The 15,989-nt window shown below is 44.8% G+C and overlaps 1 protein-coding gene across 2 annotated transcripts in view; it reads left to right on the plus strand.

Moving 5' to 3' along the window:
- Positions 1 to 537: 537 nt before the first annotated feature.
- Positions 538 to 15,989, plus strand: part of STK32B (serine/threonine kinase 32B) — a 431,273-nt gene continuing 415,821 nt past the window's right edge. For both annotated transcript variants that reach the window (XM_030801295.1, XM_030801296.1), the window contains exon 1: positions 538 to 972. In XM_030801295.1, coding sequence (XP_030657155.1) covers positions 921 to 972 — 52 coding nt within the window. In that variant the 5' untranslated portion in view covers positions 538 to 920. The remainder of the gene's footprint in view (positions 973 to 15,989) is intronic.

The raw sequence follows: 15,989 nt of genomic DNA on the forward strand, positions 1-15,989 counted from the left end.
GTCTGGGGCTTCAGTTTCCCCATGTACAATGAAGGGGTCAGATCAGTCCCAGAATGAAAGTATGTGTCTAGATACTTCCATTCATTAAACACTGAGAAAAACCTTAAGAGGAACAGAGTCGGTTGGAGAGCCAGCAGACACTCCACTGCCCATCCCAATACGAATGGGCAAATACAGGCTAGCGGGGAGTCCTGGGACTCCCTTCGCAGCCGGGGCCGACTAACTACAGACCCGAGAGCCGCTCTACCTCTAGACCTCCGTCTACTGCGCTCTAAAATATGAATGATGCTTTCTTACTGCTGGGTTGTTGGAAGCGGGTGTGGGATGGTGCTAACAAAGCGCGTAGCCGGGGCCTGGCCATAGTCGGTGCTGACAAACCGCTTACTGCCTGGCGGGACCGAGCTCCTGGCCGAGGGAGGAGGGCCGAGCAGGGATTCAGATTCTTCCGGGCCGATCCCTTTCTCAGCTCCTTCCGCCCTGCCGCCGCCCACTGCGTGCTGCCTTCGCCCGTCCCCTCCTCCCCCTCTCCTTCCTCTCCTTCCCCTCCTCCGCTGCTCCCGCGCCGCCTCGCGTCTCCCGCCCGCTGCAGCCGGCGAGGAGCGCCGCACGTTGGCCCCGGCGCGAGGAGCTCCCGGGTTCCCGGGCGGGCACCGGAGTAAGGACCTGCGAGCGCAGCCCGAAGCGGGGCACAGCGGAAGGCGCGGCGGGCGCGGGGTCCCTGCGAGCGCAGTCCGAGGGGCGCCCAGGAGAGGGGGGACGCCGTCCCCGCCCCTTCACGGCGCTCGGCCCCCTCGGGCTCCGCGCGCGGCTACAACCCGGACTGGGCGCGCCTCCGGCATCCCGCATCTCTGCGCGCGTCCCACATCCCGCATCCGGCATCCCAGCGGCCGGGCATGTAGCAGCGGCAGCAACGGCGGAATATGGGCGGGAACCACTCCCACAAGCCCCCCGTGTTTGACGAGAATGAGGAAGGTAAGAGGGCGAGAGGTGCGACTTCCCGCTTCGCGCCGCCCCGCTCGGGCAGGGGCCGGGCATCCCCTCCCTCCACCACCCTCGGCCGAGCCCTGGGGGGCACCGCATGCTGCCCGGCGCGGGGACCCAGGCACGGCCACTTCGCCCAGCGAATGCAGTGTGTGCCTGACCCGTGCCAGGCGCGGCGCTTCTGCTGAGGCAACTCCTAGGTACCCAGTGCCCTTTAGTAGTCGGGACGGTGCCTAGCGCGGGACTGGGGAGGCGGCTTCAGAGAGTTGAACCCGAAACCTGCACTTGGGGGTGTGGAAGGGAGGAGTTGACTTCGGAGGCCAGTCGGGATGTTTCTAGGCTCGGGCTCCCCAGGAAACCGAGGTTTCCTTGAGAGCCTGAGGCTGACGGAGGTGGCCTGGATGGGCGGATTGGACCGTGTGCCTGTGTGTGTGTGTGTGTGTGTGTGTGCGCGCGCGTGCCCACGACGCATTTGGTCTCGTGCAAGGGCCTGTTGGATGCAGCTCTCCTCAATCACCCAGGACAGAGACAAACTTTTCTTTGCTAAACTCTGTGGTTCCTAGGAGGGCGTCCTGTTCTGGGCAGCCTCCCCCTGGCGCAGAAGTGGTGTAGGCTGTCCAACCTCATCTCAACTTCCTGGCTGAGTCCTTGCGGTTCAGGTCGATAGAGCTCAGTATTTGGACTAGCAGAACCCTCTTTCCAGTGCAGCGTGTCCCTGGAAAACTTACTTCACCTCTCTGAAACATTAGTCCCTTCATCTATGAAATGTGAGTTATGATACCACTTGCTACTTTATAGGGTTGTTTGAAGCTTAACCACTAGTAATCCACGTGAAAAGTGCCTTATAAATGCAAGCAGTACCGAGCTGTGCCGTTTTTTATCTGTTAAGAGCCCTCTGCCTCTCAAAGCTGGTTTCCTACTGTGCTGACTCGCTAGTCTCCTCTGTGCCCCAGGTAAGAGCTGACACATAATGAGCACTTACTATGTTCCAGCCATGCTAGCACATAGTGTTCACTCAATCCTTTTCATGCCCCTTGAGGTGGCTACCTTAGAAAGAGGGCTGTCCTGGTCACTGCTGGTAAGAAGTAGAGCTGGGCTTGAGGCAGGACAGTCTGCTTTGAAAGCTGCGCCTGTCATCATTACCCAGGGCACTGGCTGTGTGCGTCCATCATGGATGGCTTCTAGAACTCCCAAGGCTGTGAGTGCTACTCAGATGCCTGCCTGGACAGCCCTTCTCAAAAAGATAGATGAACACAGTCAAGGTTAAGTGAGCACCTGCTGTGTCAGGCTCACGAGAGCCTTCCTTAAAGGAGTTCCTAGTCTGATGGCCCTGAATGACCGTCCATGGTGATAAGGGCATTGAGAAACCAGTGCAGGGTCTTGGGGGCACAGAGAGGCCCCAGCTTTTCCTGATCTTTAGTCTGGAGCATGTGCAGGTAAGCAGGTAAGGAGCCAGTTGTGGACAGAGGAGAGGTGGGCGTGGAGGTAATGGAGGCTTTTGCGTGTCCCAATAAGAGTTTGAACACTATGCAGCATCACCCTCAATTGCAGGGGCTTGTGGTTCTAGCCTGGGTCAAAGGTCGTGCTTTTGCTAATTTTCCTAGCATCTTTCTCTTTTATTTACAGAGGAAATTTGCCACCCTTATATTGAAAACCGTCTCTGTCATTTATCCCCAGCTTGAAAATATTCATTGGCAAAATAGTTATCTCTGGTGTAGCCAACCTTTTGATTTTCCTGTTCCTGTTCCTTATTCTATAAGCAGATTGGGCCTAAGGTTAACTGCCTGTTTCAGTGCTTGTTAAAATACAAGGTTATGAGGCCGGGCGTGGTGGCTCATGCCTATAATCCCAGTACTTTGGGAGGCCAAGGTGGATGGATCACCTGAGGTCAGGAGAGGCCTGCCTGGCCAACGTGGTGAAACCCTGTCTCTACTAAAAATACAAAAGCTAGCTGGGCATGTTCGCGGGAACCTGTAATCCCAGCTACTCAGGAGGCTGAGGCAGGAGAATCGCTTGAACGGGGGAGGCGGAGGTTGCAGTGAGCTGAGATCGCACCATTGCACTCCAGCCTGGGCACCAAGAGTGAAGCTCCATCTCAAAATAAATAAATAAATAAATATAAATATAAGGTTAGGGCTCTCCTCATTTTGCCATTGTCCAGCCCAGTGAAACATAACTTGTTTGATTTTGCCAGTGTATCTCTCACACATTTCCTAGTACAGGTAAAACAGTGTTACTTGCCACCGACCGACTCATTTATTTCGTAGGCATTTACTGTTCATATTTTCTGCACCCACCCCTGTGCTGGGGACCAGGAATATGAGGAGGATGAAGGCAAAGTGTTAACAATTTGCTCCCAGAGCAAGTAAACCACCAGAACAACACAGGGTGTGTAAGTGCCCTGACATGGGTGAGCTCAGGCCACTCTGATATCCTGGAGGAGGGTCCCTGACTCAGAGTGGGGGGAGGGATCTGAAAAGGCCTCCTCTTTTAGACTGGCATCTTGCAGAAATGGCAGGAGTTACCTGGGGGGAAGAAGTGGGTGATAGAAGGGGGAAGGACGTTTCAGAGAAAGGGAAGAGTATGTGCAAAGGCAGATGGTAAAGAGTAAGCCTGGCTCTTGTGGGGGCATTGAGGGGGCTTAGTACTCCTGCACTGTGGAGTATGAAGCTGGAAGGCACAAAAGATGAACGCTGAATGCCTGGCCGGCCTTAAAGGGCCCAGTGGCCATGGTCAGGTGTTTGGACTTGATCTTGTAGGCATTTTGGAGTCACTGAAGGGTTTTAAGCAGGGAGTGACATGGTCCAGTGAACAAACAAGCTCTCCCAAACCATAGTCATTGCGTGGTTGAAGGTTGAAGATGCAAACACCTGCCTGACCAGAACAAGTCTGATTTTTAAGTACTTTGATGTTAAACCACAGCTAAATATTTGCCATTGTGTAATTGTGACAGGACCGTCATCCACATTCTTAAGGCAAAAGTTTAACTCATCGTGTGCAAGTGGTCATAGCTGTTCACGCTCACATGATATATAATAAGCAGAGAAAGGAGCATGCCACAGATTAATTGGCAGAGTTGCTTTTTTTCGAAGTGTTGCATAAAATAATGGTGGCTTTACTGTGGATGGCATCTAACATTTGGTGAAAAAGGGCACGTTAGCTGAGCCTCCTCCAGTTGCAAATGATGGAAAAGCAACATTAAGTGCTTTTTTTGTTTTTAAAAAACAAAAGGTCTCACTCTGTCACCCAGGCTGGAGGGCAGTGGTGGGATCTTAGCTCACTGCAGCCTCAACTTCCCAGGCTCAAGGGGTCCTTCCATCTCAGCCTCCCAAGTAGCTGGGACAATAGGCTTGTATCATTATGCCTGGCTAATTTTTAATTTTATTTAATTTTATTTATTTTTTTTTTAGAGTCAAGGTCTCACTCTGTTGCCCGGGCTCACAAAGTGCTTTTAGGGGAATAACTTGGCTCTGGCCATTTCTTGCCTTCTCTGTCACTACCATTCTTGTCCAAGCCATGGTCACAGCTCTTGCTTGGATGATTACAGTCACCTCCCTAAGTCCTTACATGGTCTGTCCCTACTCCCGTCACTGTCCCCTCAATGCAGCAGCCAGAGTGATCCTGTTAAAACATGCCACGGGCCAGATCAGTCCTCTGCTCTGCTCAGCCCACCCTCAAATCCTCCCTCCAGCCCTAGGCACAACTTGCATCGTTAAGAAAATAAAAGCTGAAGTCCTTATAGATGCCCATCAGGTGCTACCCTCTGAGACTGCACCTTCCTCTGTCACTCCTGGCTCACCTGCCTCCTTCCTGCTCGTCTGACGTGCCCTGCACCCTCACACCATAGCCCTGGCATCTGCCCCTCTTGCCCGAGGGCATCTCCTCCCCAGCCCACTCTCACTTCCTTCGGATCTCCAGGAAAATGTTGTTGACTTATTAGACTCTCATTGACCACCCTACTTAAAATGTCATTCCAAATCCTTTTCCTTGCTTTATTTTTTTGTGGAAATTATCACCATCTATCATAATATTTATTTTACTTATTTTCTTTGTTATTGTCTGTCTGTCTCCACTCAGTGCAAGTACCTTAAATCAGGGATCTCCAACCCCTGGGCCACGGACTCGTATCAGTCCATGGTCTGTAGGAACTGGGCCGTCAGCAGAAGGTGAGTAGTGAGTGAGGGAGCATTAATGCCTGAGTTCTGCCTCCTGTCAGATCAGTGGCAGCATTAGGTTCTCATGGGAGTGCAAATCCTATTGTGAACTGTGCATGTGAGGGATCTAGGCTGTACACTCCTTATGAGAATCTAACTAACACCTGATGATCTCAGGTGGAACAGTTTCATCCTGAAACTGTCCTCCCTCTGTCCATAGAAAATTTGTCTTCCATGAAACTGATCCTTGGTGCCAAAAAGGTTGGGGATCACTGCCTTCAATACAGGGATCTTATGTGATTGCTTCTTCCTAAGGAATTGCAAGCTCCTTAAGGTAGGAGTTTTGCATAGTTTATTCACTTCTGTATCCCTAAGGCCTAAAATAACACCTGTAACATAATAGAGGCCTGGTAATTTTTTGGTGAATAAATAAATGAGTGAATGAATGAAGGTGTCTATCTCATCAGCCATGGCTGGAACCAGGCTCCCCATCATATCAAGAATCTTCATTCCTGGATTCTGTGCTTTATTCTCAGGTGGGCTCTCTCTTCACGGGGCTCCCACCACCTCCATGTTGATAGCTCCAGAACTCTGAGTATGGAAAAGAGAATATCTTTCTCGTAGTAGTTGCAGAAAATGTCCCACGGTTACTTTGATGGGCTCTAATTGAGTATTGGGTATTCTTGAATCAATTACTGTGAGCGTGGAGATTTGAAGCTCTAATTGGCTGGACTGCGTCACATGCCCACTTTTGGATTCAGGGGGTAGAGTCAGCTCTACTTGAGGCATTTGGAATAAGGGTCTATGTGAAGAATTTTCCCAAGGGATATTGGAGTATCAACGGAAAAAGGGCAAGTGGATGCTGGGCAGGCAGATAGAAACAAAAAACATCCATTCCCCCCCACCTGTTATTATTGTGTTCCTTGGAGCACAGGTTGGGACCCTTTGGTGTATCCTACTTAATCATTGATTCCACATCCATCTTTTGTGCTAGACTGCAACCTCCTAAAGAACAGCACTTAGTTGTTTTCCACCTTTGTGTCTGCAAAGCCTAGAATAAGGCCAACGAGGGCATAGAGCGGCCATTTGTTGAATGGAAGATGAAAACAATCACTTATTGGGGGCCAATTTCTTGCATTCCTTTGGGTTCTGGAGCTATTGAGAAACAAACTGATTTATTTCCAGTAAGGTCATTGGAGACTATGCCTTGGATTTGAGACGAGAATGGCCTTCCTACTCCTGTCCTTCAATTTTGACCTTGAGACTTGCTTGAGCAGAGAACTGGTTTTTCAGAGTGGACCCTACACTGCCAGTAGCTTGGCAGCTCTTAATCATGGTGCACAGAGAACTCACAAGAAATTCCCCAGAAGAGATAGGACATAGCTAAATGGCAGCCTGTGATGATTTCTGACTCTTGCATAGCATGACTCGGGATGTCACCACTCTTCCCAATGAGAGAGAAGGCAAAGCTTTCCCCTGCTCCTTTCTAGGTAAGACAAAATTCCTGCTTTATGGAATCGTAAAGGGACCTAGAGCTCAGGGGTTGGCTTTCCAACAGTATGAGCTGAAGTGAATAGGTGTTAGGATAGAGGCAGGATTTATGTTGAGTCTTGAGGGAAGGGTTTAAATGCCTCAAGAGATAAAGGATCAATATTTTAGCAGGATCAAACAGCATAATCTGCTGCTAAGCCTAGGCATTTTTCCAGGAGAACTGGAAGAAACAGATATTCTTAGCATTACACCATTATCTAAAATCTGGACTTTGAGAAATGGCAGACTGAGATGAAGAAACTGTTCTACAAAGAACGTTGAGGGTCCTAACACCCTAAAGGGATATTCTAGTTTAGAGAACAGAGAGAACAGTGAGGACGCATAGTTGAGGATACCAGAGGAGAATTTCTAGTTCAGGCAGACCTGAATTACATAAGAAGAGAAAAACACACTCTATTAGACTGAGGTCATTCCGTTAGCTAGAGCCAACCAAGGAAAAGATGGATGTCAACGTTGTTAGCAATCCTGGAGTCTTGCTCTTCTCAGTCCTTGATTTTTGTGACCTCCTTGGAGTACCCTTATGCATTGAAGATTTTGGCCTCTGCTTCATCTCCCACAAGTGCTCCGTCTGTGAAGTCATCAATATAAATATCTCATTCTTTCAATGCGGGACAATATCCTGTTTCAACGTGGGAACATTACCACTGTTCACCAACATCCTGTTCCCCTTTACTTTCATGCACACACACAAAATTATACCTCCTTGTCCCCTTGAAGTTATGTGAGACCATGTGACTTGTTTCGGTCCATTTGAGCAGAGATGATATATGTCACATCTTGGAGAAAGTATTGAAAACCTAGTGAGTGTCACTTTATATCACTCTATCTTGGAGCAACCACAATGATCTACATGGTGGAACTTATTTCAGTCTGGTTCCCAGAGTGAGAACAACATGGATCAGAGATCACACTCACTGCTAGCCAGCCTGCAGTGAGACATGGCATGAGTGGGACAGCCTCTTTTGCCATCTTTTTTTGGTTTTTTTGTTTGTTTGTTTTTGAGACAGGGTCTGTGGTGCCCAGCTGGAGCGCAGTGGTGTGATTGTGACTCACTGCAGCCTCAACCTCCCTGGCTCAAGCAATCCTCCCATGTCAGCCTACAAAGTAGACCACAGGAACGCACCACCATGCCCTGCTAGTTTATTTATTTTTTTTATTTATTTTACTTATTTATTTTTTTGATATAGAATCTCTCTGTCTCCCAGGCTGGAGTGCAGTGGCGTGGTATCAGCTCACTGCAATCTCTGCCTCCCAGGTTCAAGTGATTCTCATGCCTCAGCCTCCCCAGTACCTGGGATTACAGGCAGATGCCACCATGCCCAGCTAATTTTTGTATTTTTGGTAGAGACGGGGTTTCACCATGTTGGCCAGGCTGGTCTTGACTCCTGACCTCAGGTGATCTGCCCGCCTTGGCCTCCCAAAGTTCTGAGATTACAGGCATGAACCACCATGCCCAGCTGCTATTTTTTTTTTTTGTAGAGCTGGGGTTTTGGGGTCTATGTTGCCCATACTGATCTTGAATTCCTGTGTGCAAGCAATCCTCCCACCTCAGCCTACCAAAGTGCTGAGATTACAGGTGTGAGCTACTGCTCTTTTGCTGTCTTAAGCCACTGAGATTTGGGGCTGCTCATTACCACAGTGTAAGCACGCCTATCCTAACTGGTACACCTACCCAAACCAGCCCACCCTCAAAGAGAAAGCGTTCACTATTTTACAATTAGGTATTATATTAGCTGCATTGTTATTGTAGATACCCTTTATCACACTGAAGATGTTTCCTTCTATCCTGATTTGCTGATAGTTTTTATTGTTAATGGCAGTTGAATGTAAACAAATGCCTTTTTCTGCATCTATTGAGATGTGACTTTTCTTCTTTTTGTGATCAGACAAAGAATTATACTGATTGATTTTTAAATGTTAAATCAACTTTTCATTCTTGGGGTAAACACCACTTCATCATGATGTGATATATTCTTGGATTTGATTTGCCAACATTTTGTTTATAACTTTTTAATAAGAAGATATTATAAACCTTACGCCAACACATTCGAAGTGGACAAAATACTCTCTAATAGCACAACTTGCTGAAAATAATACAGGAGAAATTTAAATATCAGAATAGAACGAAATCTGTAATAAAACTTTCCCATGAAGAAAAGTCAAGGCTCAGATGTCTTCATAGGTAAGTTCTTCCAAACATTAGAAATAATAATAATCCTCTACAAACACTATCAGAGAATAGGAAGGAAGAGACATTTTTTAATGGCTTTATTAAGTTTTTGTATCAATGTTAAACTGGTCTCATTAAAAGAATTAGGAAGTATACCAAACTTTGGGAGAGTTTGTGAAGGACTGTTATTATTATTATTATTTTGAGACAGAGTTTCGTTCTTGTTGCCCAGGCTGGAGTGCAGAGGTGTGATCTCGGCTCACCACAACCTCCGCCTCCCAGGTTCAAGAGATTCTCCTGCCTTAGCCTCCCGAGTAGCTGAGATTACAGGCCTGTGCCCCTATGCCCGGCTAATTTTGTATTTGCAGTAGAGACAGAGTTTCTCCATGTTAGTCAGGCTGGTCTTGAACTCCCAATGTCAGGTGATCTGCCTGCCTCAGCCTCCCTAAGTACTGGCATCACAGGTGTGAGCCACCGCGCCCGGCCAGGACTGTTATTATTGATAAGTTTCAAGTTTATTGACGTAACGTTATTCACAATATCCTTTTATTATCTTTTCCAATGTTTGTAGGATCTGTAGTGATATCTCCTTTTTCTATTCTGATTTTGGTAATTTGTGCATTCTTTTTCATTTTTCTTATTGGCCTTTCTTGGTTTATCAGTTTTTATATTTAAAAATAACTTTTACTTTAATTTTTATCTGTTTTCTTTTTGATTCACTGATATAAAAAAAATAATTTTCTTCTGTACACTTTTTGCTTTCATTTACTGTTCCTTTTCTAGGTTTTTGAGATAGAGCCTTAGATCATTAATTATATTTACTCACGTATTCTACATTTTATTTTTTATTTCACTTAGGAGTTTCCAATGGAATTAGTTTCCTTTGATAAAGTATTCTCTTCCTTATTTCTTTTATTGCATGCTTTGTAGTGACAAATTTTCTCACTTTGTACTTGTCTGAAAATGTCTTTATTTAGACTTTACTTATGAGTGAGTCTTTTGCCAGTTATCAAATTCTATGTCAGCAGGTTTTTTTCTTCAGCATTTTGAAGATGTGATTTATTGTCTTTTGCCCTCCATTGTTTCTGAGCAAAAGACAGCTGCCAGTTCTATTTTTGCTCCTTTTAAGCTTTTATGTTTTTCTTGCCAAACTGCTTTTAACAGTTTATATTCCCTTTCGGAAACCTAAGGATGATGTGCATAGGTATGATGATCCGGCCATCTCTGCTTGTTGTTAGTGCTTCTTGAATCTGTATCTTAATGGCTTTGTTAGTTTTGGAGGAATTTTTTTTTTTTTGTCATTTAACATTGGTTCTGACATTTTCCCCTTCTCTTTACATTATCAAACTCAAATTGCAAAAGTATTAGACCTTATCACTATGCCCCATCTGGCTTTGACAATACTTCTTTGCCTTTTGTTCTTTTTTCTCTCCTTGTTTTTAGTCTGAATATTTTCTTCTGGCCTATCTCTTTTTGAGTCACTTCAGGTCTGTCTGCTATGAAGTACAGCCATTAACTTCTTAATATTATTCGTTGTGTTTTTAGTTCTAGAATTGTCCGTGGGTTCTCTTTTATGGCTTTCAAATATATGCTGAAATTCTCAGAACTTGCCTTTTAATGTCTTAAGCATATTAACCAAGTTCATTTGGAAGGTATGTTTGATAACTCCATTATTTGGTAACCCTGTGGGTCTATTTCCATGGTCTATTGTTTCATTTTAAGCATGTCTTGTTCTCTAATTTGCCTTTTTGTAAAAAAATTACATGCTGGGTATTATATAGGAAATAGTATAGAGATGATTTGAGGCTTTGAATGATATTATATTTCCTAGAAAGATTTTCCTTCTGGTCTTTGCAGGCATCTGTGCTAGAGGTGATAGGAATAGTGCTTCATCTTAAATCCTCACAGAGATTCAAATGGTTTGGAGTCCTCTGAGGGCTGGTCTATATTTCACACTTACTGCTAGAATGTAGCTCTGTGGTGTTCTTACTAAAGCCTGGGTGTTTACCAAGCCTCCTCCTCTTTGGTAGTTCCTGATGTTCAGTGTTTGTCCCCTCCCTGAAGCCTGCGAGTGCTTCCAAAGTAGCTCCTCAGCTTCTTGGAATCTGCTTTCCTGATTGGCAGGTTCCACTTGCTGTGCCCATTTCTTTGAACTTTCCTTTCTCCTGGATATTTGTCCCAAAGTTCTTTCTTCCCTTGATAGCTCTATAACTCCTCCAAACAGATTTTTCAAAAGTATATTTTGTACAGTTACAGTTTTACTTAGCAGGAAGGTTGACCAAAAATATTCCAGTCCACCAGAAGCAGAACTCCTCTCCTCAGTATTTATCTGTACACGAGCGCCTTCTGTTTTAAAGATAAGCTCTCCCTAATCCCCATGCTACCTAAGATCTACTACCCAACTCTCCTCACTTTCATAACAGAGCTTCATGAAAAAGCAGCCCACACTTGGTGTCTTCACTTTCTCAGTGATAACATATTTCTCAAATCACTACATCTAACTTCTCCTCATTTTAATTAAGCAGCTCTTACTAGGGTCATCGTGATCTTTTTGTTTTTGAAGGCAGCAGGTAACTGTAAGTCGTGTCTTTTTGGGACACACACAAAATGAGCCAACTCATGAACCTCACCATCCAACAGAAGAAATAGAGCATGTAGAGTTCCCCTGAAGCTCCTTGAATGTGCTCCAGTCCCTTTCCCATGTTTTCGAACTCCTAAACAATACAATGTTTAGTTTTTTGTTTTGTTTGTTTGTTTGTCTTTTGAGACGGAGTCTTGCACTGTCGCCCAGGCTGGAGTGCAGTGGCACAATCTCAGCTCCCGTTGCAAGCTCCGCCTCCCGGGTTCACGCCATTCTCCTGCCTCAGCCTCCCGAGTAGCTGGGACTACAGGCACCCGCCACCATGCCCAGCGAATTTTTTGTATTTTTAGTAGAGATGGGGTTTCACCGTGTTAGCCAGGATGGTCTCGATCTCCTGACCTCGTGATCCGCCCACCTCAGCCTCCCAAAGTGCTGGGATTACAGGCTTGAGCCACCGTGCCCGGCCAGTTTTTATTGTTTTTGAAATTTATAAAAGTGGTAACATGTTTTATGTGTTTCTGTATAATTTGGTGTTTTCACTCAAGATTGCATTTCTAGAATTCATCCATGCTGCTGTGAGTAGCTGCCATCTATTCATTTTCATTACTGTTCCATTCAGTTACTATAGAGTAACTCATTTATTTTTTCTTCGGACACTGATTGTACTGTACTGCTTCTGGTTTTTTACTATTGTGAACCATACGGCTGTGAACGATTTTGTGTATGTCTCCTGTTGCACATATATCAGATTTCCTCTAGGATATGTGCCACAGGAGAGCTGCTAGGTCATAGCACAGGTGTGTGTCCAAATTTTATAAGATGATGGCAAATTGTTTACCAACATGATCATATTAATTTACACTCTGGCAAGCCGTGCGTAGGCATTTCCATTGCTCTACATCAGCACTGTTCTATAGAAATGTGACTCAGTCGACAAATGTGAACCACGTATGTAATTTTTAATAATACATTTTATTTAACCAAACATACCCCAAATATTATCTTTCTTTTTTTTTGTCTTGAGAGAGTCTCGCTCTGTCACCCAGGCTGGAGTGCAGTGGTGCGATCTTGGCTCACTGCAACCTCCACCTCCCAGGCTCTAGTGATTCTCCTGCCTCATCCTCCCGAGTAGCTGGGACTATGGGTGCCCGCGACCATGCCCAGCTAATTTTTGTATTTTTAGTGGAGACGGGGTTTCACCATGTTGGCCAGGCTGGTCTTGAACTCCTGACCTCAAGTGATCCACCAGCCTTGACCTCCGAAAGTGCTGGCCAAATATTGTCATTTCAGTGTGTAATAAATATCAAAATTATTGAGATATTTTACATTAGTTTATTCACACTGTGTCTTTGAAATTGAGTGCATATTTTACACTTTCAGCATGTCTTAATCTGGGTTAGCTACATTTAAAGTGTTCAAAAGTCACATGTGGCTATTAGCTAACTTATCGAACAGCATACCTTTGTTTCCTCGCCAATATTTATTACTGTTGACTTTTCGTATTTGCCAATTGATTGAGCATACAATAGTATTTCATTGTTTTAAATTGTGTTTTTATTGAGGTTGAAGTGTCTTTATATATTCAGTTCCCAGTCATGTTTCTGGTTTTATGAAGTTCTTGTTCATAACTTTGTTAATTTTTTAATTAGAAGTCTGTCTTCTTTGATTGACTTGTAGCTGTTTATATAGTCGACATGACATTTCTTTGTCAGTTATGTGCCGCAAATATTTTATTCTGTTTTGCAATTTCACTTTTCAAGCCCTTTATGAGATCTGTTGACATCATAAATGCCTTCATTTTAATTTAGTCATACTTACTAAGCTTTCCTTGTGGTTTCCTTGTGGTTTATATTTTGTGTATAAATATGTATATGCATAAATATGTATATTTATACACTATATAATATATAAAAATATAATTATATATGATATATATTTATATCATATATATTTATATTTTAGTTTCGGTGACATTACACCCTCCAAGGTTTCCCCTTCTTTTCTGGCTGTTCCTTCTCCTTCTTCTTCGCAAGGCTGGCTTCCTGTCACTTGCAACGAAGCCTGGAGTTCAAGACTGAGCAATTGGACCTCTTACTTAGCTTTTTGTACTATCTCCCTAGGTGATCTTGTCAACCCCTGCATGTTCAATCACTCTGTATCAGTCAGGGTGCAGTCAGGACCCCGAACCTACACCAGTTTTCAAAAAGGGAAAATGTAATTCCAAGAACTGTCAACCAGTAAAAAGGTTAACTACTAAGTAGAGTCAAAGAGGACTCTAGGAGGTATAGAAGCAGCAACTTCAGCAAAACACCTAGTCTCTCTAGGGCTGAGGAAGAGTGAACACGTAAAAGAACTCAGAAACTTAGAAGGCGGCCCCCTTCTCCGCAAAGTCTGTGATTCAGATGTCTCTGGAGAAGGCATTGTTGCCAGAATAGGCAGCCCACTGAGTGGCTGCAAGTGGCCCATGAGTGCCACTTAGATGAGGGCTACTAGGTCCCCTGGACACCAACCCGCTGAATGCCACGTGGAAAATACACTGGAAGAAGGAAGAAAAGTCCTTCTTCTCACTCTGATCTTGCAGTGTCTCGCCTGTGCCTTCATTGGCAATGCCTAGCACGAGGCCAGCTGGAAAAGGAGAAATGTCTACAGGGTTCAGCTCCAATATCACAAATTTGATTTGGAGCTGAGAGTCAATAAATTAATAACTAACATATATTGCTATATGACAGTGACTCAGTAATTTTTTTTTTTTTTTGAGACAGAGTCTTGCTCTGTTGCCCAGGCTGGAGAGCAGTAGCGTGACCTTGGCTCACTGCAACCTCTGCCTCCCAGTTTCAAGCAATTCTCCTGCCTCAGCCTCCCAAATAGCTGGGATTACAGGCATTCACCACCACACCTATCTAATTCTTGTATTTTTAGTAGTGACAGGGTTTCACTATGTTGGCCAGGCTAGTCTCAAACTCCTGGCCTCAAGGGATCTGCCCGCCTCAGCCTCCCAAAGTGCTGGGATTACAGGTGTGAGCCACCATGCCTGGCCAGACTCAATAATTTTTTACCTTAATTCATATTTCTCCTCTGATTTCCAAACCTCTGGTTTCCTATTTATAATTCCATTTGGATATCTCAAAAGAATTATTATCTCAAATTCAACACAACTTCACCAAACTAATTTTCTTCCAGAATTTCTTAGTTTAGTGTATAGTATCATTATCCCTTCATTTACAGAAGACAACATGTCTCAGGTTTTTCTCTTATCCCAACAAATCCAATTAAGCACCTGGCCATGTTGATTTTATCTCCTAAATAGCTCACAAATCTGCCTGTCTTTCCAGCCACACCAACCTCAGTTCAAACATCACGTTTCATGTGGACTCTCCTGGGCTTCCTGACTGGCCTCCCTGTCTTCTCTTGCTCTTTCAGAACATCCCCCACTCAACAGCTAGAAAATAGCTTCAAATCACAAGTATGATCGTGTCGATTCCTTGCTTAACATTTTTTCAATGGCTTCCATTGCCATTATACCTGTAATACATCCTTCAAAACCCAGTATGGTCTAAAACCTGCCCAGCTCTCCCAACTCACCGCAAGCTGTGTTCCCCTTCACTGAATGAGTTCAGTCACTGCACTTAAAGTTTTCAGCCAAATCCCTGGCACATGACAACTGTCCCGTAAACTTAGCTATTTCTTCCTGTTGTAATCAATGTTATTATTTATACTCTTCAACCACACAGCCACTCTTTCAGTTTTTAAAAAGTTTACTCCTGCCCCAGGACCTTACTGTATGTTGTTCTGTCTGCCTGAAACACTCTTTCCATCTTATCCCATTTGACTCAGTCATCTCCCACTTATCTTTCTTAAAGATGCCTTATCTGCTTCCTAGACTGGGTAATTCCTCCTAGAAGGTCCCCTGAAATTATCACATGCTCCTTCATAGCATTGAGCACAGTTGTAATTCTGCATTTACTCTTGTGGCTCTTTCATTAAGTCAGTATATTAGTCTGTTTTCACACTGCTGATAAAGACATACCTGAGACTGGGTAATTTATAAAGGAAAGAAGCTTAATGGACTCACAGTTCCAGTTCCACGTGGTTGAGAAGGCCTCACAATCATGGTGGAAGGCAAAAGGTACATCTTGCATGGCAGCAGGCAAAGAGGAAATGAGAACCAAGTGAAAGGTGTTTCCCTTATAAAACCATCAGATCTCGTGAGACTTATTCACTACCATGAGAACAGTATGGGAGAAACTGCCCTCATGATTCAGTTATTTCCCACTCGGTCCCTCCCCCAACACATGGGAATTATGGGAGCTACAATTCAATATGAGATTTGGGTGGGGACACAGCCAAACCATATCAGTCAGTCACCCCCACAAGACCGTAGACTCCACAAGGACGGGGTCTATGGCTCTTGAGGTGTCTCCTGTGGGCCCCACTGCTTTAGAAAGTGTCTATCATTATAGCTGCTGGTTCTTTTTTTTTTTTTTTGAGACGGAGTCTCGCTCTGTCGCCCAGGCTGGAGTGCAGTGGCGAAATCTCGGCTCACTGCAAGCTC

Source organism: Nomascus leucogenys, chromosome 20 (genome assembly GCF_006542625.1).
Source record: "Nomascus leucogenys isolate Asia chromosome 20, Asia_NLE_v1, whole genome shotgun sequence".
Classification (NCBI taxonomy): Eukaryota; Metazoa; Chordata; class Mammalia; order Primates; family Hylobatidae; genus Nomascus; species Nomascus leucogenys.